At 43.5% G+C, this 26727-nt stretch overlaps 1 protein-coding gene across 1 annotated transcript in view; it reads left to right on the top strand.

Moving 5' to 3' along the window:
- The window catches only part of LOC114051689 (serine/threonine-protein kinase TNNI3K), a 336380-nt gene that overhangs the window by 144201 nt on the left and 165452 nt on the right, over positions 1-26727 (top strand). The window contains exons 12-17 of the mRNA XM_027874115.1: positions 8788-8874; positions 9777-9833; positions 10901-10993; positions 11083-11140; positions 11267-11461; positions 13290-13394. Of these exons, the coding sequence (XP_027729916.1) occupies positions 8788-8874; positions 9777-9833; positions 10901-10993; positions 11083-11140; positions 11267-11461; positions 13290-13394 (595 nt within the window). The remainder of the gene's footprint in view (positions 1-8787; positions 8875-9776; positions 9834-10900; positions 10994-11082; positions 11141-11266; positions 11462-13289; positions 13395-26727) is intronic.

Below are 26727 nucleotides of genomic sequence, written 5' to 3'. Positions count from 1 at the left end.
GACCCTTTGGTCAATGAGTCAGGAGCCCAAGAATGACATAGAAGTGAGACTTGGATGGGGAATCTGTCTTTCTGAGCTCTCTCCTGTTCAATAATCTGGAAAAGCAGACTACAGAGCCCATGGCCATCTGCTCTATGCCCAGCTTGTCTCTCTGTAAGGACTGGCTGGATTTAAGCATGTGAGACTTGACTAGAGAGATCATGGACAGTGGAGGGGAGATTGATGCTGGGATGTCTCCAAATGGGCCTGGTTCTGTTACACAAGGGTTCTTAATTGATTTGTGTCCCAGGACCCTTTGACTGAAGCCTATGAATCTTTTCTCAGAATAGTGTTTTTAAATGCATAAAAGGCAACGAATTATCAGAATATAAAAACAAAGTTCACCTGGCCCAGGTTGGGAATCCCCGTTCTAAAAAAAACCTAAGGATGGAAGGGCAGGCTCCTCAACATTCCATGCCACTAAGGTAGGGAGCCTGTGGCTATGCCACATTGCCCACGGACAGACCTGATTACCTGATTCCTTCATGGAATTGGGTTGGGGTGGCTAATAAAGGAAGCTCCCCAATAACTTGAGTCTTTGGTTGAAACCTTTAATTGCCCATATCTTTCTCCCTGTAGAACAGGGAAAGTCCCATTGGCTTCTTCTTAAGAGGGCAAAAAGCAACTCTTAATTACCTTCCCATGCCTGGGGCTGCTGCCACATAATTTAGTTTTCTAATGAGGTTAGACTCTTGTCTAAGAGAGGACTTCTCTATGCTGGCCCATAAAGGAGAGTCAACAGACTATTCTGTTTAGATTTTTTTCACCCTATTCCTTTGTGGATTTTTACCTTTTCTTGGGTCCTTTGCACTTAGCGCAGTGCCTGGTATATAGTAAATACTTAATATAAATGCTTGTCGACTGAAGGACTGTATTTCTTCTGCAGTCTAAAATAAAAGGAGGACAAATGGGGGCAAATGTGTAGGCTCTGAATGTGTTCTTCATTGGCTTTCTTGCTCAGAAATCCCAAGAAAATGTGTCCTCAGAGAGGGCTCCACCAGGTCAAGAGATGGCTGCCTGTGGGATAGTGACAGAGTTTCCTGGAAGATGTACTCTTCCATGTGGCTCCAAGGGAGAGATCATGGAGGATGTTTATGATGCCCCCCTTATGTGAGTTTAGGATTAAAATCTATCCACATCCCCCTGAGCCTTTCCCTAAGGCTGTTTCCCTAACTGTTATTGGTCTGATGACATCCTACTTCCATGCCCAGGAATGATGTGAATATTGACCTTGGCCATTTAAAGGTTATGGCACCAGAAGGGGAGCTCTGACAGGTGCTTCTAGACTAGAAAGAACTTGAATAAGGCACATGTAACTCTATGCCTATAAATGGGAGAGTGGGGTCCATCACCAGATTTGCTATAGGGTGAGGCATTATTTCTGCTACATTACCTCTTAAAGATCATTTCTAAAGTGAGTGTACTCATGCTAATGAAGTCACACATCCTTGACATATCGAAGAAATAATCACCCAGCAAATTGGAGCATTTGAATACTCCGAAGTGGTGACATGAAGGGCATGTGAAGGATGCCTGAAGGAGCTCTCCATGGTGGAACAAAGGCATCCATAGAAAGGTTCAGCTAAACCAAGAGGGAGAAAATGGGGTGTCAAACAGATTGCAATGGATAGGAAGAGTGAACAAAAGAAATGAAGTAGAATCAGTTCAATTCAACAGCATGTGTTGAGAACCTACTCAGTGTCAGGAATTGTAATAGGTCCTTGAAATGCAAAGACAAATATAAATTTGCCCTTGCTCTCAAAAAGTTCATCTTCTGCTGGTTAAGCATGAATGGAGAAATTTACCAATATGCAAAGGACCCAGGATTTTCTAAGCGGAGGCTCCTGACATTAGAAGTCCTTCCACCAAATATATATTATAATCTGTCTATGACTTCAGGGCCATAGGAAGTTATCTGGGGCACATGAAGAATAAACGACAGAGGTGATGATTCAATACGCAGAAAATGGGATAGACATTTTTTTCGTCATGGCCAAAATGGGAATTTGTTTTGTTTGAATATATATTTGTTACAGGGTTTTTTTTTCTTTTCTTTTCTTTTTCAGTGGGATTAGGGAATGGGAGGGAGAGAAAATAAATGCTTCTTCTTCTTCTTTTTTTTTTTTTTTTTGGTGAGGCAGTTGGGGTTAAGTGACTTGCCCAGAGTCACACATCTAGTGAATGTTATGTGTCTGAGGCTGGATTTGAACTCAGGTCCTCCTGACTCCAGGGCTGGTGTTCTATCCACTGTACCACCCAGCTGCCCCCAAATAAATGCTTCTTAATTGAAAAAAATATTTAAAGTTTAAATGACTCAGTAAGCATCAAAGATGTCAATAGAAGCCCCTTGAAGGCAAGGGCTGCTTCCCATTGGTGCACATCTCCTGGACCTATTGAAACAAGTGGCACATAGTAGGCCCTTAATACATGGGTGTTCTTCTTATCAATGTAACGACTATTCATTGATTCCAGAGAGGCGAGAGATTCAATATGCCAAATGAAACATACATTTTGTGACAGAGGCAATAGTGAGATTTGTTCAGCCAGACTACATATACTGTATACAAGGGTATTGTTTTTCCTTTTCTTTTTTTCAACAGGAGGGGGATATAGGAGGGAGAGAAAATAAATACGTGTGAATATTTTTTAAATAATTTTAATTTAAAAAAAAAGAAAATATGTTTCTTGATGGATTAATTGTAACTCTGCAAGCTGTAAGTCCAACAATCTATTCCCCGACTCTGCCTCTGGCAGTGTATTAACATTTTACAAAACACTGAGATATTCAAAAGAAATATGCTGTGGAAGTGACATCATTATTCAGCATGCATTAAAACTCATCACATTAGTCCTGGATTTGGGTAAGATATTTGAACACAAGCACTAGCTGCTTGATAGAGCCAAATAGTTTATTTCTTTATCAGACTTTGAATGACCTCTGGGCAGGTGTTCCATTAGTGTATCCTGGGCTCTCTCGATTTCTCCACAATTGCCATTTTAGCTTAACCAGCCCACTCCTGATCTCCAACCAGGAAACCCTGCTCTTAATCCCTCAGAGTTGAGTATTGGGTCATTAACCCCAGGTCCTCTAAGGTTCTTCCCAAAGGCACTTGAAAAGCTTATCGCAGTTGGGATGACGGTCTTGGCAAGGGAAGATGAAGCATGTTTCAGGCTGCTGCTTCAGCCTCAGCAGGCACTGAGCAGGAGGTGGGAAATCCATTGAGCCAGCCCTCCTCACATTTCCCTGACAGCCTTAAGCTTCTCCACAACCGGGATCCATACACTCATTAGATTCTTGATGAAAGGCATCCTGGAGAAACATGGCAGCCAATGGGACCGCTGTGTTGCCAGGAAATTACAGCTGTTCCGAGCCAAGAGAGCTGTTGAGATGAAAGGTGTGATCTAAGTGTGATCGCTGGCTCACTTGGGCCATGTGAAGGTGGCATCAGGGACCCACCCAGCAGGCCTGTGAGGCTGGCAGCCTCACTACATCAAAAAAAGTACAGCTGGGTGGGAGGGGAGACGGGGGGACTTAACCAGGTACAGATATTGTAGCTCCTGATGATTTTTTCTTCTTCCTTCCCAGGTAGCCTTCATGGGGTAAGAAGAATAATGGCACGAGGGGGGATTTCTGGCCCTGGAAAAATATTAACATCCCAATGAGCCATTAGCAAACTGTAACGGTAGTAGCACCTCGAGGGCCAATTTTAGCGTTAGGAGGACCAAAAATGAGCCTTGCCTCTGAAACCTGCTGACCGTGTGACTGTACCCACAGCAAATCTCATAACCTCTCAATTTCCCTAGGGAAACTTACATGTCAATAGCATGGCACAGAGACAGCTAGGTGGCACTGGGAAAAGAGTGGTGTCATCATAAAGATTTAAGTTCAACTGCAGCCTCAAACACTAGCTATGGCAACCTTCTATGCCTCACTTTCCTCATCTGTAAAATGGGGATAATCATAATATTGGTAAATGTTATTAATTGATGAGATAAGGGAAGGGAATAAGCATATAGCTCTACTATTCGTTGGGCATTGTACTGTGTTTTTTTTAATAACATATGAATTTTATGATATATACAATATCCTATGCAAAATATTTTGAAAACTCCAAAACACCATATAAATGTTCACTACAGTGACAAGTGCATCTGCTCTAGAGTCAGAGGAACTAAGTTCAAATCCATCTCTGATGTTTACTCCTTTTGTGACTTGGAACAAAGTATTTCACTCGTCTGTGCCTTGAGTTCTTGATTTGTAAAACTGAAGGCGATGGGCCAGGGGGCCATTAAGTCTCTTCAGCCATAAGGTTGTGGCTTGTGAGCTGAGACCAGAGAAGGCCTGAGGGGGCAGCAGCCCAAGGAGTGGGGAGGGGCCTCAGAGGCCACTAGATAGCCCTTCACTGGACCCTGACTTTCCATTCCATTGATCCCAGGCACCGCTGAGTGGTCCCCGTACCTCAGAGTTAGGGCTGAAGACTTCCAACTGCGTTTCAAGCCCACCTTCCCCACGGGGGAGAGCTCCCCCGACGGCCAGTGCTTTCCTATATTTAAGCTTAAATTCAACTCTGCACTCCATCAGTCAGCAAGCCTTCGTTAAGTACTTAGCGTATGCTACACAGTCTGCTAGACGTTAGAGAATCACCAACAAAATGGACAGTCCCGCCAGGAGCTTATTGATCCAAGCAGAGAAGTGTACAATCAGTAAGCCAATCAACAAGCCTTTATTGGCAGTTTTCACAGTGGATAGAGTGCCAAATCTGGAGTCAGGAGGACTGAGTTCAAATCCAGTCTCAGATACTAGCTGTGTGACTCTGGGCAAGTCACTTAAGGGTTGTCTGCCTCAGTTTCTCCATGTGTAAAGTTGAGATAATAGTACCTCTCAAGGATGTTGTGAGGTTCAAATGAGATAATATTTGTAAAGTATTTTGCAAATTTTAAAGTATTTAAAGGATTAGCTAGATATTTAGTAGTAATAGTAGTTTAGTATTTTTATCATCAATCAAATGCTTACTATATGCCAGGTACTGTGCTAAGCAATGGGGAACATGGATTTCAGTCATTTTACAGTTGTATCCAACTCTTTATGGCCCCATTTGGAGTTTTCTTGGCAAAGATACTGGAGTAGTTTGCCATTTCCTTCTTCAGCTCATTTTACAATTGAGGAAACTAAGGCAGTGTTAAGTGACTTGCCCAGAGTCACACAGCTAGTGAATATCTGAGGCTGGATTTGAACTCAGGTCTTCCTGACTCCAGGCCCAGCTCTCTCCATTGCCCCACCCAGCTGCCTCACTGGGGAATATAAAGAAAGGTCTCTGTTCTCAAGGAGATCACATGTTTTTCTTTTTTTTTTTTAATTTGATTTTTTTTTGTTACATTTTAAGTTCTGAACTGTCTCTCCAGTCCCTACCCCCTGCCATTAGCCTTTAGAAAAGCGATTGACATAGAACATACAGCAAGAATAGCAATTGTAAACCAATCCTTCCCAATTGGGCACATTGTCCCTTTGTAGGGCCAAAGTTCCCTGAAGAAGTGAGAGGTCTGGCGCTTATGGCAGTCAGTGAATAAAGATGTATTAAGCACTCGCTATGGGCCAGACACTGTACTAAGCCCTGGGCCCCTTACGGAGAAAAAAGTCAGGCCCTGTCTGGGTAAACAGGCCAAGATTCCCAGAGGCAAGGCCCTGGAATCAAGAGGGAGTGGGACAGGCTTCCTGGATGGGTCCGCTGGGTGGTGCTTGGGCCCAGAGTCAGGAAGACCTGCATCGAAATCAGCCTCAGACACTTCGTGGCTGAGTGACCCTGAGAAGTCTCCTTAACCTCTAATTGTCTCAGTTTCCTCATCTGTAAAATGGGGATAGCAATAGCACCTGGCTCTCAGAATTGTTGTAAGGAGCCAGCGAGATAATAATTGTAAAGCTGGGAACACAGCTCCTGGTACGTAGTTGTGCTGCATAGATGCTAGCTAGCTATTACTGTGGAAGTCAGGAATTTAGTTGGGACTTAAAGGAAGCCGGAGAGACCAGAAGGTGGAGATAAGGGCTAGAGGATGGTTGGTGAAAATGCCCAGAGGGGGGAGCTGGTGTGGGAGGGCTGGGGGGGAACAGAGTGTGCAAAGACTGGAAAGGTGGGACGGGCTAGGCTATGAAGGGCTTTGAATGCCCAGCAGAGTGTTTGGTATTCGATCTTACAGGCCATAGGGAGCCACTGGAGTTTATTGAGGGAGTGGGAGGGGGTATGTGTGACATGACTGAACCTGTGCTTTAGATAGGTCCAAATCCCTTTTGTGGCTGAGCGGACGATGGGCTGGAGTGAGGAGACTCTTAAGGCAGGCAGACCCCTCCCCCCACCCCAACACACACACACACACACACACACACACACCGGCTACTGTAATAATCCAGGCATGATGTCATGAGGGTCTCCTCCAGGATGGGGGCAGCATCAGAGGATGTAAGGAGAAATTGGAGAAATGTTGCAAATAATCCTTGACAATAGATCAGATATGGGAATGGGAGGATTGTGAGAGCGTGAAGAGCTGAAAATGACACCTTGCCTTTAAGATTGAGGGATGGGAAGATGGTGTTGCCTTCCACAGTGATATAGAAGATACCAGGGGAAAGGGTTTAGTGGGAGAAGCTAATGACTCAATTTCAGACATATTGAGTTTAAGCTGTCCACTAGACATCCAGTTCTGCATGTCAGAAAGGCATTTAGAGATATGAAATTGGAGGTCACAAAATGAGTCAGATATGCATGTAGAAAGTGCTATTGTTATTGTTTGACCTTTGTTTTCAAAGAGGACCAGTGATCATCATGGGTGGTGTCCTAACTTGGCGTGAATTGGACTGGAGTGAGGCAGAGTTACACCAAGTCATCAGCCTCACTCTCTCTTAGAAAATGTATGGAGGCAACGGGATGCTCCCCACCTCCTGGCCTTGGTTATCCTTCTGTCTCCTTTGTGGACTCTGTCTTGTTCCCCTCGGGTGTATTTCTTAGGGCTCCAAGAATTGATCGGTCAGTCAAGAAGCATTTATTGAGTGCCTACTATGTGCCAAAAATTGCTGAGTAATGAGACTACAAAGAGGCAGAAGATGGTTCCTACCCTCAAGGAGCTTACAATCTAATGGAGAAGATAATCTGCAAAAGAGAGCTGAAGATGGGGTGGACCCAGGAGTACCTGGGTCATGATGGTGACAGAGGAAGAGAAAACCAAGCAGAGCAGCTGAGGGCGATCGAATGCATTTAAGTATAATAATAATAACACATATATACAATACAATGTATACACATGGTTTATGTATACATATATATCTATGTATGTGTAGTAGTAATAGTTTACAACCATATAGCACTTTAAGGAAAAGAAGTAAAATTTTGCAACTAAGAGGTGAATGGCCCCCTTTTTTATGTATACCCATACTCAGTTCTGGCTCAGCTGCTCCTAAGCCATAAATCCCTCCAGCATTTCCAAGTAAGGACCCTAAAGGCCACCTGTACTGAAAGAAGGACTAGATGAGGAGCTCAGAAAACATCCCAAGCCTGGTGTGGTCCCCTGAGGCGGTGGAGAAAGAAATGACCCCTTTGTCTGTAGGAATTCTCTTTCTGCTAAAAGGAGAACAGCACATATATTTTTGGCTTGACTTAATGTCCGAAGGTGGAGGCGGTGAAGGTGGACATGGGTATTCTGAACCAGATTCTCACCACAAGGGAGGAATTGCTTAATTTTTCGGCAATAATAGACAATGTGGGTAGAAGGGGTCCCGACGACCTCATCATTTGTGGTCTGTAAGGAGAATTGAAGAAAGGCATTCCAGGTGGATGATGACGTGTCTAGAGATTATCATACGAGGATTATCGAACGAAGAGGAGATGGTTAACCCCGCAGAAGAACCACGAATAGATAAAACAGCTCTTACCAGCTCACAAAAGCCAATTGTCAAATTTTTAGTGTGAGCATTTACACCTCAAAAATCAGCAAAAGCTATAAATCAAGGTTTTGTTTTGTTATTTGGTTGATTGTCTCGACTTGGGAAAATGATGGAGAAAATGTTAATAATACAAACTAAACTGAAAAGTGGGGGGTGTACATACTCTTTTTATAGAAAGCTGGTTGTTAAACATTTACCAACATGTGCCTGGATGCAACAGATACTGTGAAAGGAGATTTTGATAGTGAGCTAAGGAGGATAGGGTAACATGCATTTGGTCCTTGATCCAAGGTGTTAAAGTTTACTACTGGTCTTCAAGATCCCAATCACAAAATTTTGTTTTTTCTACTCACCTGCCCCCCACGTTCCCCCCCCCTTTCTCTTTCATTGTCTGATGCTGAAAAACTTTTGCAAAAATTTGTTCTGGAATCTTCCGTTCTGCAAATCTTATTTATGTTTTTAATTTGACCTCTCTCTAACGACAGACATTGACAAGTGAATAGACTTCAGCCCAAACTCTGAATGAGTCATTACAAATTCTGAATTAATGGAGTCTGGCCTCATGCTGGGCTTCGTATCTTTGGTGATGGATAGGTGTCTTTGCTTTAATTTCCTGACACTTTCCACTTTTGGAATGGTCTTTTGCTCTTCTTACAGTTACCTTGGCAAGGTCTGCAAGGGTCCCACAGTCTGAGGCTGAAATCTCCTCCTTTTGGATAATTAGTTGTGGTGGGTCTTTTTTGTAAGTAGAAAGAATAAAAGAGCAGGAAAATATCTCCCCAGTGAAGACTCTTTGTCCTTTTGGTCTTTCCATAAAGGGCACGATGCCATCGTCACACTCCTGAAACATTATAAGAGGCCTCAGGATGAATTGCCCTGTAATGAATATTCTCAGCCGGGAGGAGGTACAGTGAATTTCTGATTACAAGTATACTATTCTTTACTGAACATTCTTCTTAAAGGGGAATAAAGACCATTGCTATTTGGGGGAGTAAGAGGGGAAGGATGGGGTTGAAAGGGCCATGCTTGCTTAATATTAAGAAAATTCACATTGACAGGACGCTTAATGGAAGGATGCGTGTCACCTCTGGCTTTCTTGTTGATGCTGTTGTTTCACTTACTAAATCCCAATTCCACAAAGTTTAGGATATTTATGAGGTTCCTATATGAGAGTGGAGGCCCAGATGAATGGTGAACCATTTCCATATTCAATTAAAGCCTAGCAGAGTGTCCCCCAATCCTAATGCAGTAAGCCTGCCATCAGGGTTCTTAACCTAAAGCTTCTGGATCCAGGAGTGTGCATAGATTCCAGGAGGTCCGTGAACTTGGATGGGAAAAGCCGCATCCTTTTTATTTCAATATAATTGATCTCCTTTTAATCTTAGGTATCTCATTTTATTCATTCTGAAAAGGAGTCTGTGCCTAGTTCTGCCCAAACTTCCAAGGGGGTCCATGACAAAAGAACAAGGAAAACAAAAAGAGGAGGCCTCCGGGCTGGAGAAACTTGATTTTCTCACTTTTTCCTCTTACTCTCTAACTAATTGCCTGAAGTTCAGACTCAGCATCTAGGGGAAGAAAATGGACCTAAAGTAAGAATCCCATTTTGCTTCTCTAACCAAATTCTTTTGTTCAATATTCAGGAATGATGTGTGTGTGTGTGTGTGTGTGTGTGTGTGAATGCATGCGCTTGCGTGTGTATGAGGTCCATGAACACCTGTGTGTGCATGTGCGCACGTTTATGTCTCTTCCCAAGGAGGAAGTTGGACTGTCTTCTAAGATTCTCTACTGCATCACTCTTTGATTTCAGATGGCTCCTATGTTTCTGTTCCATCTCCTCTGGGGAAGATTAAAAGCATGACTAAAGGTACTTTAAATTCTTTATTGGGCAAACCTAGACTCTTTTTTTTTTCACATGACCAAATGATCATTTTGTACTGTCATTTACCAGTTTAAAACATTGTAAGTAAATGAACAGTGTAGAAGATGTTTTCAAGACCACTGGGAAATAATTAGTGTAAATGGATAGACACGCTGGCCTACAGCCTCACAACTCACATACAGGTGATAATCATGACGATTTTGCTAGCCTCTCTCAAGAGATCATGCACCCCCTTAGTTATCTACTTACTTCTTCTTGATCTCATATTCTCAAGAAAACTAGAAAAATTCTACCTATTTTTGGATAGGAGAGGGGTTGGGGGCTGAGTAGGATATAAAACAGAGTCTTTTGAAATATTAAAAAGAATTACTGGGCTGGGGTGAGGTCTGAAGGAATGAATGCCAGTGAATTGGACAAGGTATTTTTTTTTTTAAATCAGAGAAGAGCAAACCAGACTGCAGACTTCTATTTCCAGATTTGAGGTTTACTAGCATTGCCCAACTTTGGATGCTTCCTGTGAATGCCCACACATCACTGAATGACCATGCCTCTGAGTCCTGGAAATATTCAGACTTGTTCAGACTATCTTGTTATGAGAGGCTTCTTGGCTGACTAGACAAGAGGCTACTTGGGGTCGCCTCACAGCCGCCCTCCAGGGCTGGCAGGTAATACGGGCAAGCTGGTGTGGGATCCCATCAGGGAGGGGAAAAAAAGAAAAACTTAAGCCCAGACAAGCAAGGTCAAAGACAGAGGACAGGGCGCTATTTCCCCAGAAGAAGGATTTTTAATACACTGCTCAAGCGGCCTGGGGAGAATGTACTCACGGGACAGTCTTCATCTGCCATAAAGTTTCGATGCCCCAAATCCCTACGCAGCAACAGCGCTGCAAATTTGCTCACAGTATTGGGTTTGCTGTGGGTTCCTATGCAAAGAGGCATTACGGGCCCTGAAATGGATTGTGGCTGGAGAACAGTTCTGGTGAAGTGCGTGTGGGTGTGTGGTGATTCTTTAAAAATGCCCTTTACTTAGATAAAAATGTTTTGCGTTTGCAGAAAAGGCTGATGTCCTCCTCCTGCGGGCAGGGCTGCCTTCCCATTTCCATCTTCAGCTCTCAGAAATTGAGTTCCATGAAATTATCGGCTCAGGTAACCTGGGGGCGGAGAGAAGGGCTGTGTCTGAGAAGTTCAATAAGCTCAGGAAATGTGCCTTTGCTTATCGGCTCAAATCGTTTCAGGGTCTTTCGGAAAAGTCTACAAAGGGAGATGCAGGAACAAAATAGTGGCGATCAAACGGTAAGCCAGAAAACGGAAAATGGCAGCATCCCAGTGTCTCCAGTTCATTTTTAACAGACACCAATTCCGCAGACCCTGTGTTTATCCCCTCGCTTTTGACGCTTCTCCATTGCCGCTGTTCTCCAGCTATCGGGCCCACACTTACTGCTCCAAGTCCGACGTGGACATGTTCTGCAGAGAGGTGTCCATTCTTTGCCGACTCAACCACCCCTGCGTGATCCAGTTTGTCGGAGCCTGCTTGAACGATCCCAGCCAATTCGCCATCGTCACTCAGTACATATCAGGGGGGTCCCTGTTCTCCCTTCTCCATGAGCAGAAGAGGTACGGGACCTTAGTTCTAACAAATAACGTGGAGGTTTGGGTGAGGGCCCAGTGGGCCAGCCTTGCTTGTCAAGAGAATCTGGATCCCCCTCCTGGTCGGACAGTCCTGGGCAAGTCTCAAGCGCCCCAGGGAGCCACGCAGCTCTCCTAGACTCTAGGCACAGACTTCGCCCACATAAATGCGGGGAGGAGGTTCCTTAAACTAATGAAGCCACAGATCTGAACTGAAAAAGATAACCTTATTAGGGTTCCTTCTCTACAATGCCAAGGAGATTGTATTTGGTGGATTCCATCTTTTCTTTGAGTGCCTGGTTGTGTCAAACACACCTGTATCTCATTAATGTGCCCCTTACTGATGATTTTTTAATGGATAAAAATAACTTTGTACCTTCTGTATACTTCCCAACTGCAGGTAACAAATGCCTGGGATTTGGAAGCTGTTAATTAAAGCCTGCAATAATTAGCTGCATTTGACAGACCAATAAAGTAGATCTATGTGACCCATGCATAGAATAACTATTAGAGATCACAATATCTGTGGGAAAAAAAATAAATTAATGTCCCTGCTTAAATCTAATTTTGAATAGTCTTTTGAAATTTATGTGTGTCATGACTGAAGAATCTCCTCTCCAGAAACCTTCCCCCCCACCTCCACCCCGAGTCCAGGCTTCCACCCTAATTTCTTTGTGTTGATACTGTCTTGAAAAAAAGCAGGCGAATTTACTGCCCATGTGACCCCAGACTGGTGACTTTACTTCCCAAAGAGGTAACTGAAGAGGTTGGACCAGATGCTCCATAGAGCTCTTTTCCTGTCAAAACCTGGATTTGCGTTCCCTTCCAGCTATCATTGTATGATCTAGAACATTCTAGACCAGAACTTTTGCAAGAGAGGCTCAGATGAGAGTCAATCCAAAATCATAAATGATCTGATTTAAAAGGTGAACCCACCCCTCTTTAATCTGGAAGCTAACCCATAGATGGAGGGGAAAATGCCCCATCTGTGACCTGGTAACTGGGGGTCACCTTCTGCCTCCACTAAGTACTGCTTGTACGACCTTGCACCAGCCCCCTTGGGCCTCAGATTCCTTACATGTGAAACAAAAGGGTCAGACATCTAAGATCCCTTTCAGTTGAGAATCTCTAAGTCAAATCCATATATGTATGCATATGTATAACATATTGCATACTCTAACATATATATGATATTTTATGTGCATAGATTGACATAAGGGAGACACCACAGCCCAGGGGATAAATGCTGACCTAGGGGGCAAGAGGATCTTGGTTCAAGGCCCAACTCTGAGCAGGTCCCTTCACCGTCCAGGTTTCCTGCCAACCTTCTAACATGACAAGCTGCAGGCTCGTGGCTCTGGCCTGCAATGGCAGAGGGAGAACCCCATGCCATCGATGAAGTCACAGATCTGCCCATACCACACAGCAAAGGATAGAATAGAACAGAATGCGATATCGTAAAATAGGACAGAATGTCAAGTGTCTATGCATATACGTACATGCACGGGCATTGATTTGTACATATACACGTCCATGCATATATGCATGTATACGGTGTTTTATAGTTCACATGATATATACTCCTCCAGAGAGGAGGGAGGGAGAGAAATACGGAATCAGAAATGTTGGATTGAATTGAGGAAACAGGAAGTGCTTTGCATCTCCCAGGCATTGTTCTAGGCCCTGCGGATGTACAGACCAAAAACCTAAATCCCCGGCCTCCCCCAGGAGCTTCCATTCCACCGTGGGAATCTCCCTCTGGCTGCTGTGTGGCTGCTCCTGGTTTGGTCTCCTTACCATCCCCATTCCTTTCTAGGATTTTGGACTTACAATCGAAGTTGATCATTGCTGTGGATGTTGCCAAAGGCATGGAGTACCTTCACACCCTGACCCAGCCCATCATCCACCGCGACTTAAACAGGTTGGTCTTTCTTGGGGACTGCAAGGTCCAGAAAACTGTGTCAGGCCAGGAGCATGCTGACAGATTGAGGAGGATCCATTTAAGAGGAAAAAACTTCCCAGTGCCCACCTGCCCCATTCTGACCATTCTCATGATGGTCCTTTCACATCCATCCATAGTCATGGGGATGGGGGCAGAGGGGACTTACGGAGGAACGTTTGTTTTCATTCAGTGCAATAGGTGCCAGGCAGGAGACCTTTTGCAGGGGGGACCAGGCCTGAACTGATGCCAGTCCAAGTGTGGGCTGCACAGGTGAGCAGGAGCATTTTCACCTCAGGCGTAAGCAGGTAGTGTACTGTCTTGCTGATTGCTTAGACTAGAAAGTGATGGAGAAAGGATAACAATGCAGATTAAACTGGAAAATGTGTCTTGCATACTTCTGTTTTCCTTTGTGAAAGATTGTTGTTAACCCTTTACCAGCCTGGGCTGATCAGAGGCCAGATGGGCAGGAACCTCGGGAAGGCAGAAGATCCCCAGCCCCTTTTTGCAGGAGAGGAGAGATGCACCATGTCTCTCTGGTTGTCCCAAAGCTCTCTGGAGCAGGGGTTCTAAACTTTGTGTGTATCACAGAGTCTGTTGTCAGTCTGGGGAAGCCTGTGGACCCCTTTCTCAAAATGTTTTTAATGCATAAAATATATAAGGTTACAAAGGAAACCAATCATATTGAAGCAGGGGTCTCAAAATGTTAAAAAAAAAAAAAGAAAAAAGGATCAAGGTAACAGAGGCCAAGTTAAGAAGCCCTGCCCTGTGGTGTATTGTGACGCTTAGAGAGCCTCAGAAAGGAGTCGTTCCTGTGCAATATTTTGCCCTTTGCTTCTGGTGTTCTCAGGCTCACCCGGAAGCTAGGAATGAGCCAGAAAAGGGTCATGAACAGAACTCCTTCCCCACCTCTCCAGGTGGGTGCTCGCTGGTCCTCAAGGAGGAACTGAGCTTGTCACGAAGTCACAGAACTTCGGGGTGGGAGGGCTCTGACCGACGCTCGGCCCCGAGCGGTGCCAAGAGTGGTCATCGAGGCTCTGGCCGAGAGGGCACAAGGAGAGGCCCCCCTCCCCCCAAGGTGGCCCGGCCCCTGTGCCTCAGAAGCCCCATCTTTAGGAACGGTCTGCTCCCTTCCCTTAGGCTGAGGCTGCATTCGCATTGTGTCTCGTGTGGCCCCGCAGAATGTGTCGAATTCTTCTTCCCCGTGGCACAGCCCTAGGAAGAGCTTAAATACAGGCATGCCCAAGGACGGCAGCTGTCCAGCCTTCCTCCAGTCTTCTCTGAGCCACACAGGCCCAGGTCCAGCAGCCCGAGGACCGGGCGTCAGCAGTCCACATTGTTGCTGTTCCTGGCCATGTCTCTGATTTAATAATAAGTGGACTTAACTTTCTTCCATCTATTTAGAACAAGGCAGGGAGGAAACATGGAAAAGATGATGGGGGGGGATATGTAGAATGAGCTGGATTCAAATTCTGGCCCTGACACTTGCTACCTGTGTGACCACAGGTAATTCCTCGACCTCTCTGGACCCTTTGTGGTTGCTCTTCATGAGGCCTCGGCTGTGCGTGCTTTTTTTTTTTTTTGAGTCAAACCTTTATTTTAATAAAATCCTCGCTTTCCCTGCCTGCAAGAATCCTGCTGTCTCACTCCCAGCGCTCAGGAAGCAGATGTAGCCCAGGAAGCCAAATCCGCACATTGCGAAGGGCGGTCTCCGGCTTCGGGGTGCTCCCTGGCGTCTTGCTCAGCTACGCACGGTGCCTTACAGATGCAGGAGTGATAAGTGCATTTTCTGCAGCCGAAGCTTTTTATCCAATTTGGAGAATGTCTGTCCTCTTGCATTGGGTGTATTTCAAAGGGACGCTGGTGCCCACTCAGCGTGCCCTTGAATTGTGCCCAAAGCTTTCGCCGTGTGCCCAGGACAGGCCTCTTCTGTCCTCTGAGAAAGGCCGGATCCTCCACCCTACCGAGATGAGAGCACCACTTCTCTGAAGGCACTCGGTGTCCATAGCCATCATAAGGGGAAGGATGGGGGGAAAAAGTCAGAAAACACCTGCCACGTAGCATCAGGATCGCCGGATTTAGAAAGGCAGAAGAGAGAGGTCCAATCCCGGTTCTTCATGTTGTCTTTCTACCTGGGCCAAGTCACTTGAGTGCTCTGGGCCTTGTTTTCCTCATCTGTAAAATGGGGTTGAGCTAAATGATTGCTAAGGTCCACGGCCTCTCTGAAGACTAGAGGCACTGTGTTGCAGTACAAACTTAGAGGGCTGAATTTGGAAAGATGGGCCTGGATTCAAGTCTGGCACCTTAACTTACACCTGTATGACCTTAGGGAAGTTACTCGAATACTCCCGGACTCAGTTTCCATATCTTGAAAATCAGCAGGCCGGATGCCGTGGCCTCTGAGATCCCTTCTGGTCCTGAATCTAAGCTCCCTTGGAGATGGTGGGCCTGGGCAATGGTGGGCCGGTCATGGGATCTCTCAAAATCAATGAGTCTATCTATGAAGACAATACTGGTCTCAGGTAAGAGAGCACACGAGCTCACCTTGCAGAGCCGGCATCCCAGAGGCAGATTTCAAGGTCCTGGTGGAGGTGGAGAGGGACAGCCATGAAGGGTAGGGTGGCAGCAGCATGGCGGCACGTGACAGGATCTGCGGCCAGGCTGGAGGCCTGATTCTGGGGAGAACATGAGTGCTTCCCCCCACAGCCTGCTCTCCAAAGGGGCAGAGCACAGAGCTCCGGGGGGGCGGCAGATGTGCATCAAAGAGTCGGGGATAATGGCCAGATTTATAGTCCAGGGGCCTGGGTTCAAATTTCTGTAGTGGGGCCGCTTTGGACAAGTCACTTAATTCTCTGAACTTCAGGCCCTTAATCATAAAATGAGGGGGGTTGGTCTACATGACCTCTGACTTCTCTTGCAGCTCTAATTCTGTGGTCATGTGATTGGACAAATGGAGGCAAAACAGAGTGTGGTCTGTACTTTGTTTTCTCATTTAATCTTCCCAAGAACCCTGTGAGGTGTCTGCTATTATGATCCCCATTTTACAGTTGAGGAAACTAAGGCAGGCATATGGTGAGGGACTTCCCCAAGGTCACTGAGCTGTCAGGTATCTGAGGCTGGATTTGAACCCGACATCAGGTCCAGCGTTCTACCCACTGCATCACGTAGCAGCCTCAGTGGAGGAATCAGGAAAGCCCTCATGTGGGCATTGGCATTTGAGCTGATCTTCGAAGAAATCGGGGAATCGAGGAGCCAGGCATGAGCCTGGCGGGCTTTCCATGCGATCAAGAGACGACTCTCGTGTGTGAGGGCCGGTAACAGGAGAGTCAGGAAGAGAAGGGAAGTAGTGAAGAGAAGTCTGGAGAGTGAGACGGTGTGCCCCGTGAAGCCTTCACGTGCCCCTGGGGAAGTTACAGGGCCTATCAGCCCTTGACTCAGAGTGTATGCATGCCAATTGTCCTTCTATAAATACAGATGCCTTCTGATTGTTTTTTCTATTTCTATTTGCATGTTTAGCTCTTCCGGTAACAAGTGAAAGACAAAAAAATTATAGACAATTTAGAAAAGCCAACTTCCCAATGACAAATGACAGATAATTAAAAAGACAAAGCTGTTAAGAGTGAAAATAATTCTGTTTTAGAAAAGGTGATGTTCACTGAATCAGGGCATGATTTTAGACAGTGACAATGAACCCAGCGAATGATAATAAAAGCTCAATTTTAGAAATCTATGGATACTTGGAGCTGCCTCGAGGACCTGCTCTCCTACAAGAGGGCCATGTTCCATGTCCCCACGATCACAGGCCAAGAGACCCAGGTCCAATGCAGGTCCAGTGACCCCATTGGTAGCACGGTTTTGGCTGCAGATACACGCTCCTTGAATCTCTTTCATAAAAAGTTGTTTAATTGTTCTCTTCCCTGATAAGTTTTCACACTTGGAGAATTTTTGGCTCAGGACCTCTCCCCCCGCCCCCCCCCACATTGATGAGCTTACTGATCTTGAAGAGGTCAACCCACCAAAACGCCTGTGGGTGTGGTTGGCTGAGGTCCTCGACTAATTATCACTAATTATCTCCAGTAATGCTTTGAAAAGTCCAACCTCATGAAATGCTTATGTCACCTCCTATAGGATAAACTAGACATGACTCATTCTGTCAATATATGCAATTCACCACACCCATTGTCTCCCCCCTGCAGAGGAGATGGGGAGGCTCACCTTCTCTCCTCTCCTTTAAGATTAGGACCAGTCATTATGCCTACCCAGCATTCCACTGGGGGCATCTGAGTCTTTCTATTTACAATGCTGTAATAGTTATGAGGGTTTGTTTTGTTTCTTTCCCCCCTCAGGTTCCACTTCCTCACTATGCCTCACTTTGTATAAACTCTCTCCTGATGTTTCTTCACATTCATGTTTTTCTTTTTCTTTCTATTTATTAAAAGAGAGATATTCCTAGTTAGGAGCTATATGGGTAGGACAACAGCCAGCATATGTGTGAGTCGTTGTCAGTAATAATAATGAATAGCCCAGGTAATATTTAGAGGTTGCCAAAAGCTTTAGGAGGTAGGTAATGCCAGTCCCCTTATCCCCATTTTATTTCCCAAATGAAGAAATGGAGGCTCCAGGCCCTAAATGACTTGCTTCTAATCACAGGGCCAAGCCTTTTCTGATTTTGCTAGTGCAGAATTTCAACTTTATGTCATTGAAATTGTCCATTTTAATCTCCTTTGAGAATGCCTATCCATTATTTAGTTACAAATCCTTCCCCTGGCCAGAGTGGTGAAGAGTACCTCCTTCCTCCTTTATTTTTAAAAATGACACAACCGTCGATATTTAGGTCAGATATCCATTTAAAGCTTGTTGTGGCTTCTGGGGTAAGATGATGGTTTAAACCTAATATCTGCAATCCTGCTTTCCAGGTTTTCCATGAGTTTGTATTGACTAGGAAATCTTCCCATAGTCATCAATGTCCTTAAATTTATTGAACACCATACTACTACGTTCACTTTTTTTTGGGGGGGGGGCTCTTATTCACCTAATCTGTTCCAGTGATCCACTCTGAAATGTTTTAACCTGCACCAAACAGCTGTGATGGTTATGTCCTTATAGTATTGCTTGAGATCTGGTACTGCTGTGCCCCTTCATACCTATTTTCCCCCCATCACTTCCCTTAAGATCCTTTGATTAAGTGCTTTTTTGTTGCAATTTTTAAAAGTCCATAACTTGTTTTTCTGACCTGGAGAAAACTTTGCAAAGCCCCCTCTGGGACAAGCAGCATGTCATGCACCTAGAAATTAATTTTGTAAAAACAAATTCACTTGAGGGAAATAGGGGCTATGTGGAGATAGCCTTAGGACACTTTGCAGCTTCTGTTCCATCAGGGCAAGGGTTGGGAGCTCACCTGGATGGTATCATTCAGGGACAGGAGGCATTCACCATTTCGTAGTTTCTTATATTGTATAGCTATTCTGGATAACTAGGTGCTAGGTTTGTTTCTAACCACATAAAAGGATGCCCCCCTAAATGCTGGCGCCCTGGAACAATGCCCCAGTTACCACACCCTAATTATTTCCTATGACCATTTTGCTGCCTCTTTGATTTTTCCTCCTGAAAATCCCCAGTGCCAATGAAGCATTACATTTCGTATGTTTTCCCTATAGGGATTTTGGACCCTCCTTTCCTGTAGCCATAGTAAATCTCCTTAAAGCATTTTCTCTGAATGGCTTCAATTTTCCACCCACTGGCTTTCTATACAATGTGTGTGGGGCTGTGTGTGAACCGGCTGAATTCTAACTTTTTGGTGTGTTCCTGGCACCTTACATTGCTTCTTTCTACCTTTCTTGGGGATATGTGTTGAATTGTCAGCTTTGGAAAAAAGTCCACAAAGGTGTCTGTGCCTTCCTTCTACCCCTCCCCCCAATCCAACCTAGTTCCTTCCTTTACTCGCTTCTTTAAAGGGGCTGGAAGTGGTGTTCCCTGCCCCTCCACAATCTGCTGAGTTGCTGGGCTCCTGATAATGATATCATTGTAGACTTGTTCCCATTTACACATTCCTTGGTACATAATTTGTGCCTCTCTTTGGACATTCCAATTGTGCGTTCTGAAAGGTGTAGAGCTGAGTCCTCTTGGGATGGTCAGAACAGAAACCTGGAATGAGAGGTTGTGATTAATAAGGGAGCAACCATTTTAAAAGACCAATATTTCTGGTCCTGCTAATTTAATTTCCAGTAGCTGAGGCTACAATAAATGATACAGATAATTATTTAATTTCTTGGTTCTTTTCATTGCTTTTCTTTTAAAGTCCTCACTATCACCCGTGGAAGGGTCTGGTTTTTCAAACAGTGTTAATCTTCTCTGGGGACAATGCAGCCATTGCTTGCATGTCTCAGGAGTGTGGGCCTATACAGAGCAGGTTTATATTACCAACACTTTCATTTTCCCCTTACTTTACCATGCATATGTTTCCCAGTCATGACCACAACTTTATTTTTTTTGGATGTCTGCCATAGTCAGTGTCTCTTTACTTAATAAGATGGTCCCTATGGGTCTATCTCTCTTTGTGATAGCATTAAGAAATTCTTCTTGTTACTCAGATCTGTAGAATAACTGGATTATTTGACTACAGAGCCATTTGTGGGAGTATGGAAACAGGAATCCTATCCCATATGTACTCTAGAGGATCATCACTGCTCAGAAACAGAATAGGCATTTAACTAGTCAGTAACCCAGCCAGAGGGTAACTCAATCAATCAAGCTACTTTTCTTAAATATCAGACATTGTGCTAAGCCTTAGGAATTCAAGGAAAGGTAAAAACTGTCCCTGTCCTCCAGGAGCTCACATCCTAATGGGGGAATGTTTCCACTGTGGAACACTAGCAAAAGATAAAAGTTACTACTTCTAGGTCCGTAGGCCAAAGAGATCAAAGACAGAGCACAAAGACAAGCACCAAGGACATTTACAGCAGATCATTTTGGTGGTGGCGAAGAACTGGAAATGAAGGGCTAGCCATCAACTAGAGAATGGGTGAACAAAATATGAGACGTGAATGTGATGAAAAACTATTTGTCATAAGAAACGATGAAATGGACAGTGTTCAGAGAAACCTGGGAAGAGCTTTATGACCTGATGCAGAGTGAAGGGAGTAGAGTGAGCAGAAGTAACGTTATAAAAACAAAAATGAATCAAGAAAAACTTTCAAAGTTCTATCTTCTTAAGGACCAACTGTTGTCCTTAGGCTTCTCACATAAATAGGCAAAATCATGCCATCTTAACCAACATCATCAATAAAAATATAATTTATAATTCAATTCATGCTAACTAAATATTTTATATCTATCTATCTATTTATCTACAATAGTCCCTAACCTTAAGGAGCTTACATTTTGTTGAGAGGCACACAACATGTAAATTCTTTTTTTTTTAATAACCAAAGTAAACACAATGTAATAGAGAGGAAATTGAAGAGGAGAAGCATTTATATAGTACCTAATACATGCCAGAAACTTTGCTAAATGCTTTACAGATATTATCTCATTCAATCCTTACAGCAACTCTTTGAGGTAGGTGCTGTTATTATCCTTATTTACAGTTGAGGAAATTGAGGCAGAGAGAGGTTAAGTGACTTGCCCAGGGTCACATAGCTAGGAAGTGTCTGAGGCTGGACTTAAGCTCGGTTCTTCCTGACTCCAGATCCATGCTTTTTCTACTCCTCAACTGAGCTGCCTCCAGGAAAGGCCTGGTTTAGGAATTTGAGCTGATCCTTGAAGCAAACTAGTAACTCTTAGAAATAAAAGTGAGGTGAGAATGCATTCCAGGTATGGAAATATCTGTGAAAGGCAGGAGATGGAAAACTATTTACCGAGAAGGGCAAATACACTGGTTTTGCTGCAGCATGGAGGTCATGAGGGAGAGCCATGGGCAGTAAGCCTAGAAAGGTGGGCTGGAGCCAGGCAGAAGAGCTGCCAGCTTTGAATCATTCTGGATAAGGCGGATGATCCACCTCAAAGAGTTCGCCTTCATGGAGACACTCCGTGCCATTCCAATACACAATCCACATTCGGCTGCAGAAAGGAAGCCACACACATTTTCTCCTGCTGGAGGAGAGGCAGGACCAAGTGGTCAAATGGCACCGTGTGCCGTGAAGCTTCCCTTCTCCAGACCGATACCTAACGATTAGTACCATCTGAAGGTGGACGTGGCTGCCTCGGCACCTTTTGCCCCTTTGGATCTTATCAAGTAGAGCCCAAATGAGCACCTCTCAGGTATGTTTATAGAGAGGCTTTCTCTTCAGCAGTAAGTGTGTCTTTGTAACCACTGAGCTTCTCTCCGCCTTGGAGAATACGTCATGGCACAGCAATATCACTCAGCAAATAATTGGCTCTGGAGTTGAGTTCCTCTGGCCTCTGCTGCTTACTATATGCACAAACTTGGGTAGACACTTAACCTCCCTGAGCCTCAGTTTTTCTTTTGTAAAATGAAAAGGTTAGCCTTTGAGGCCCCTCCCAGCTTTAGAGCTATGATTAAATGACCTCTCCCTCCCCATTAAAAACAAAACACTTTTAAAGGAGAACATTTAAGTAATTTGCCATTAAGATCATTGTCCCCCCACCACTATAAGCAGAGAGAAAAAATAGGCAGATGTTTTGTGACTCAGTTGTTTACTACCTATGTGACCTTTGGCAATTCACTTAAACTCTCTGGGCCTCAGTTTCCTCATTTGTAAAATGATTAGATGATCTCCAAGTCCCTCTCATAGAGGAAGCTAGTTGGTGGAATGGAAAGAGTACTGATCCTGAAGTCAAGAAAACTTGAGTTCAGATCCAACCTCAGATATTAGCTATGTGACCATAGGCAAATCCTTTAACCTCTCTGCCTCAGTTTCCTCAGCTATAGATAGGGATCATAACAGCACCTACCTCACAGGATTATTATGAGGATCAAATGAGATAGTATTTATAAATCTCTTAGCAAAATGCCCGGCACATAGTAGGGGCTTGATAAATGTTTGGTCCCCTTCCTCCTTTCCTTTCCTCCTCCTTACAAATCTGTGAGCTTCCTGTATCCCTGTAGGAAATTGTCTTACCAATTATCTTCCTTCATAGTCTCATTGTGTGACTATAAGCAAGTCTCTTGATTTCTCCCTTTCTGAGGCTCCTCAATTGTAAAACAGGTCATTTTGTCTCTTCCTACCTCTTCTCAGTGATATTCTGAGTACCAAGAAAGGGTACTAAGCAAGCAATTTGATCACTTTAGAGAAAGACAGTCCCTAGCAAAATTTTGTGTCATTCTTATTCATTGAATGACACCAAATTACCTGAAAGTCTCTGAATGTGAGTCACTTAGCAGCCAACTGGCAGATCTGTGGTTATTGGGGGGATCATTTAGATTCTTTTTATGGCTTTCTCTTCTCCCATTTGAAGGGGAAAGGTTGCATGATTTCTGCACGGTATGGCCGGAAACAGTCTGTCCTCCAAATTGCCCTATTCCTTTGCAGCAATGAAAAGAGTGTGAGAACCTGGGCTGAATTATTAGAGCCTTTTATCTAAGAAGGATGGTCTGCAAATCAATCACATTTGGGGGGTGGCACTAGGCACATAAAGAACTGTAGTTTTAGGTCACTAAGCCCCATTTAATAGCTTTAACTATCCCTCCAAAACTTTGTCAAAAGAAGACATGGTACTCTGGATGAAATCATGTAGGGAATTCTTTCCATCTGGTCCTTCTTTGTTGTTGGGGGCAGGGGGAGGAGACAGTGAGGAGAGACAGAGACAGACAGGGACAGAGAGACAGAGACAGAGAGAGGAGAGAGTTTGCATCTGGGTAAAAACCCCTTAAAAATCCTAAAATAACAGCTGCCTTTCATTAAATCTATAGTGAGTTAAGGGTCTGAGGATTATCAAGCAAACCCTTTCTTTGGAAAAAGGGCATATGTTTAATAGGCTTTTCCTGTCCGTGGTCCTGAAAGACAGTCATCTGGCAATCAACCTGAACTCTGGGAGAGAGTTGATTACAGGCTTCTTCTAATTCTTTTTCTAATTTCATCTTTTCCCTCCTCCCAATCCATAGAAGAAAGAGCATGAAATTCTAAGCCTGCTTCTTTTGAGATGCAGGTGGCCTTAAGGGCAGACAATTTACTACTGGACTCTTATTAACCTCTTCTTGGGTTGACTTCAAATTCATTCTTGGCAGCTTCCTGAATATGGGGCTTAAGGGCAACTACTCACCATGTGCATCCCTCAGTTCAGTGAGCACTGAAATGTCAATAATAGTATTTTTTCAGCTTGCTTACTTGAGCTATGGCTTTTTTTTATTCCTCTTCCTTTTTTTTTTCTTCTAAAAGTGGAATTAGTGTTTGTGAAAGGCACCAGATTGACATGTCCAAAGAATAGTGCCCAGTAGTTAATCTCTTTGAATCCCTTATTTCTTTTGAAAACCCGCTTCAGGCACCACCTTCTACATTGAGCCTTTCCTGATCCTCTAGCTACTAGTGACCTCCCTCACAAAATCACCTGGCGTTTCATTTGAATATAATTTATATAGACTTATTTATTTACATGCTGTCTCCCAGATAGAATATAAGAACCTTGAAGACAGGGACTGTCTTTTTTCTTTGTCTTTTTTGTCTCTCCCCCCCCTCCCCAGTCTCTACCACAGTGCCTGGACTATATTAGACATTTTATAAATGCTTATTGAGTTTTAAAATTGGCATCTCTAGAATTATTTAGAACTCATCTTAAGTAACATCATCTGCATGAGGAATTTCTTGATCTCTCCAGCTTCTAGCACCTGCCCTCCTGGAAAAAAAAAGATTGTATCCCTTTTTATGTGTCTTGTATTAACTTATATATACATAAGCTTTATTTTCTGAGAGAATGTTAAATTCCTTGAGCCAAGGCTATGTCAATTTTGTCTTCTTCTTTGCAGTAGATAGCACAATGTTTGGCATATAGTAATCCCTTAATGAATGATTGTTAATTAATGATTGATGAAAGAATAGGGGCAACCCTGGCCAACTGTTGAGCAGCAATTCCTAGTCTCCCCTGCCTGTGGAGCTTAAGGCAATTAGAACTTAACTCCTCTGATAGGAAGAGAGGAGCTCTATAATTCAGCTACCATTGTTACTGTATTGGAGCCATGTAGATAGCTTTTGAGGACTCATGTAGAACATCAGCCAGAAGACTGCAGTTACTGTCAAAAGACCAGGATTCCCAGCTCTGCCTTTCACTATCTGTGTGAGCTTGGGTAAGTCACTTAACCTCTGGGGGTTTCAGTTTCCAAATCTGCAAAATGAGATAGTAGATTGAGAGCATATTTAAGGGTAGTGATGATGACCTTGAATAGCTTGTGGCACATTCTGACACTATGCCCTAGGCCATTATAAACAGGATTTTGTATTTTCTCAGAATTGAACCTGTGAAGGAGAGGAAAAGCTAATATAAGAGAAAAAAAGGGGAGAAATGGATCACTTTTTTATTGTCTTCAGTTCAGTAATGAGAATTTTTCTTAAGTGCCTTCCTTGAACCAATCCCTGACTTCAAGGATCTTTTCTATTCTACTGAGGGAAACTGTACATTGGCAATTAAATACAAATTAGATACACAATTAATATACAGTTATTCAATGTTGAATGGATAGCACTAACAACTGAGAAATCATGAAAAAAAATGTGTTGGTGAGAATACTTGAACTGATCCTTAAAAGAAACTAGGGATTCCAAAATGTGGAAGTAATGAAGTAGAGAATGCCAGACCTAGGTAAGAGTTGATACAAAAGCATGCAGATGGGAGATGGGATCAATTAATCAATATAAATCAATAAATATCTGTTAAGCACTTACTATGTGCCAGGCCCTGTACTAAACACTGGACATATGAAAAGAGGCAAAATACAGTCCCTGGTCTCAAGGAGCTTACAATATGATGCATAGCATGTGGGAAAATAATGTGTAATCATCCTGGCAAGACCTTTTGGATCCAGATTCTGAAGGGTTTTAAATTCCAAAGAGAGGAATCGGAATTTTATCCTAGAGGCAGTGAGGATTGGGGCATGGACATTTCTTCATCTGGGAAATGACATGGTCAGACATTTTCTTTAGGAGTATCATTTTTGCAGAATGAATTGCACAGTGAAGATATAGGTCATAGGAAGGTGAATTATGAGGCTTTTTCAATATTCCATTCAAAAGGTGATTGTGCTAGATGAGGGAATAGAAACAAAGAGTGTGAGTGAAGAAATGTTAGCAAGGTAGACTTGAGATCTACTCATTGACTGGTTATAGGGGGTGAGCAAGAGTGAAAAAATCAAGGATAATTACTGGGTTATGAACGTGAGTTACTGGGAGGATGATAGTATGAATGACACAAAATGGTGAGTGAGGTAGATGGGTGAATGTAGAAGATAAGGTCAGTTTTGAATGCACTGAGTTTGAGATGCTTATGGACTATACAAATTCAAATACACAGTGGACAGTTGCAAATACAATACTGGAGCTCAGGGGGGAAAAAGATGGAGGATATAAATGTGTGCTAATATATATGATGATCCATTTGCATAGAAATGGTAGTTGAACTCATGCTAACTCATGAGATCATGAGGCAAAAAGGTTAATGGAGAGGAAAGAAAACTCAACATAGCCATAGAAGAAAACCACCCCTGGGAGGTGTATCTTAAAAAAGACACTAAGAAGTTTTGATCAAATATAAATGAGGAGAATGAGGAGAGAGAAATGGCATGAAAAATACCCATTTAAGGGCAAGAAAAACAACTTCAAATGTTTCAGAGAGGTCAAAAAAATTAGGTGTAGGAGGGGCATGGTGAATTTGCCAAATGTAAATTTAAGATAGTGCCCTTTTCATATGTGAATAGTTTGGTTGCTACAAGTGGCAGAAAAAGCACATTTTGCAATAGTGGCCATAGGACATTGCGGTCACTCATGATTCACCTGTGAATATTTTTAGAATTTTATGGGTTAATGTGGAGAATCAGTTTAGAGACTTTGGTAAGATTTAATAAGAGCTTTTTGGTCTGGAGTTCTTGAGTTTTGCTTCATAAGATAAAGATGAATTAACAACCACCAGGTTACTATGATTTGAAGCATTTCGGTGGTGAAAAAGCCAGATATCAAGAAGGCATCAGGCACTGTTTGAAGGAACCAACAGGAGAGTAATCTGTCAGGAAACCCTAAAGGGATGTGCTGGAAACCTTTTGATTGGAAGAGAGTCACACGTTTGCTAATTGGCTAGAGAAAAGCTGGAGCTCATTGAAAGAGGTGCATTTTTTTTTTTTTTTTTTTTTTTTTTTTTTTTTTTTTTTTTTTTT

This window comes from Vombatus ursinus, unplaced genomic scaffold, assembly GCF_900497805.2.
Source record: "Vombatus ursinus unplaced genomic scaffold, bare-nosed wombat genome assembly UNPS02014804.1, whole genome shotgun sequence".
Taxonomy (NCBI): Eukaryota; Metazoa; Chordata; class Mammalia; order Diprotodontia; family Vombatidae; genus Vombatus; species Vombatus ursinus.
Note: the sequence above shows the minus strand (reverse complement) of the source record. Positions and strands in the feature narration are given on the sequence as shown.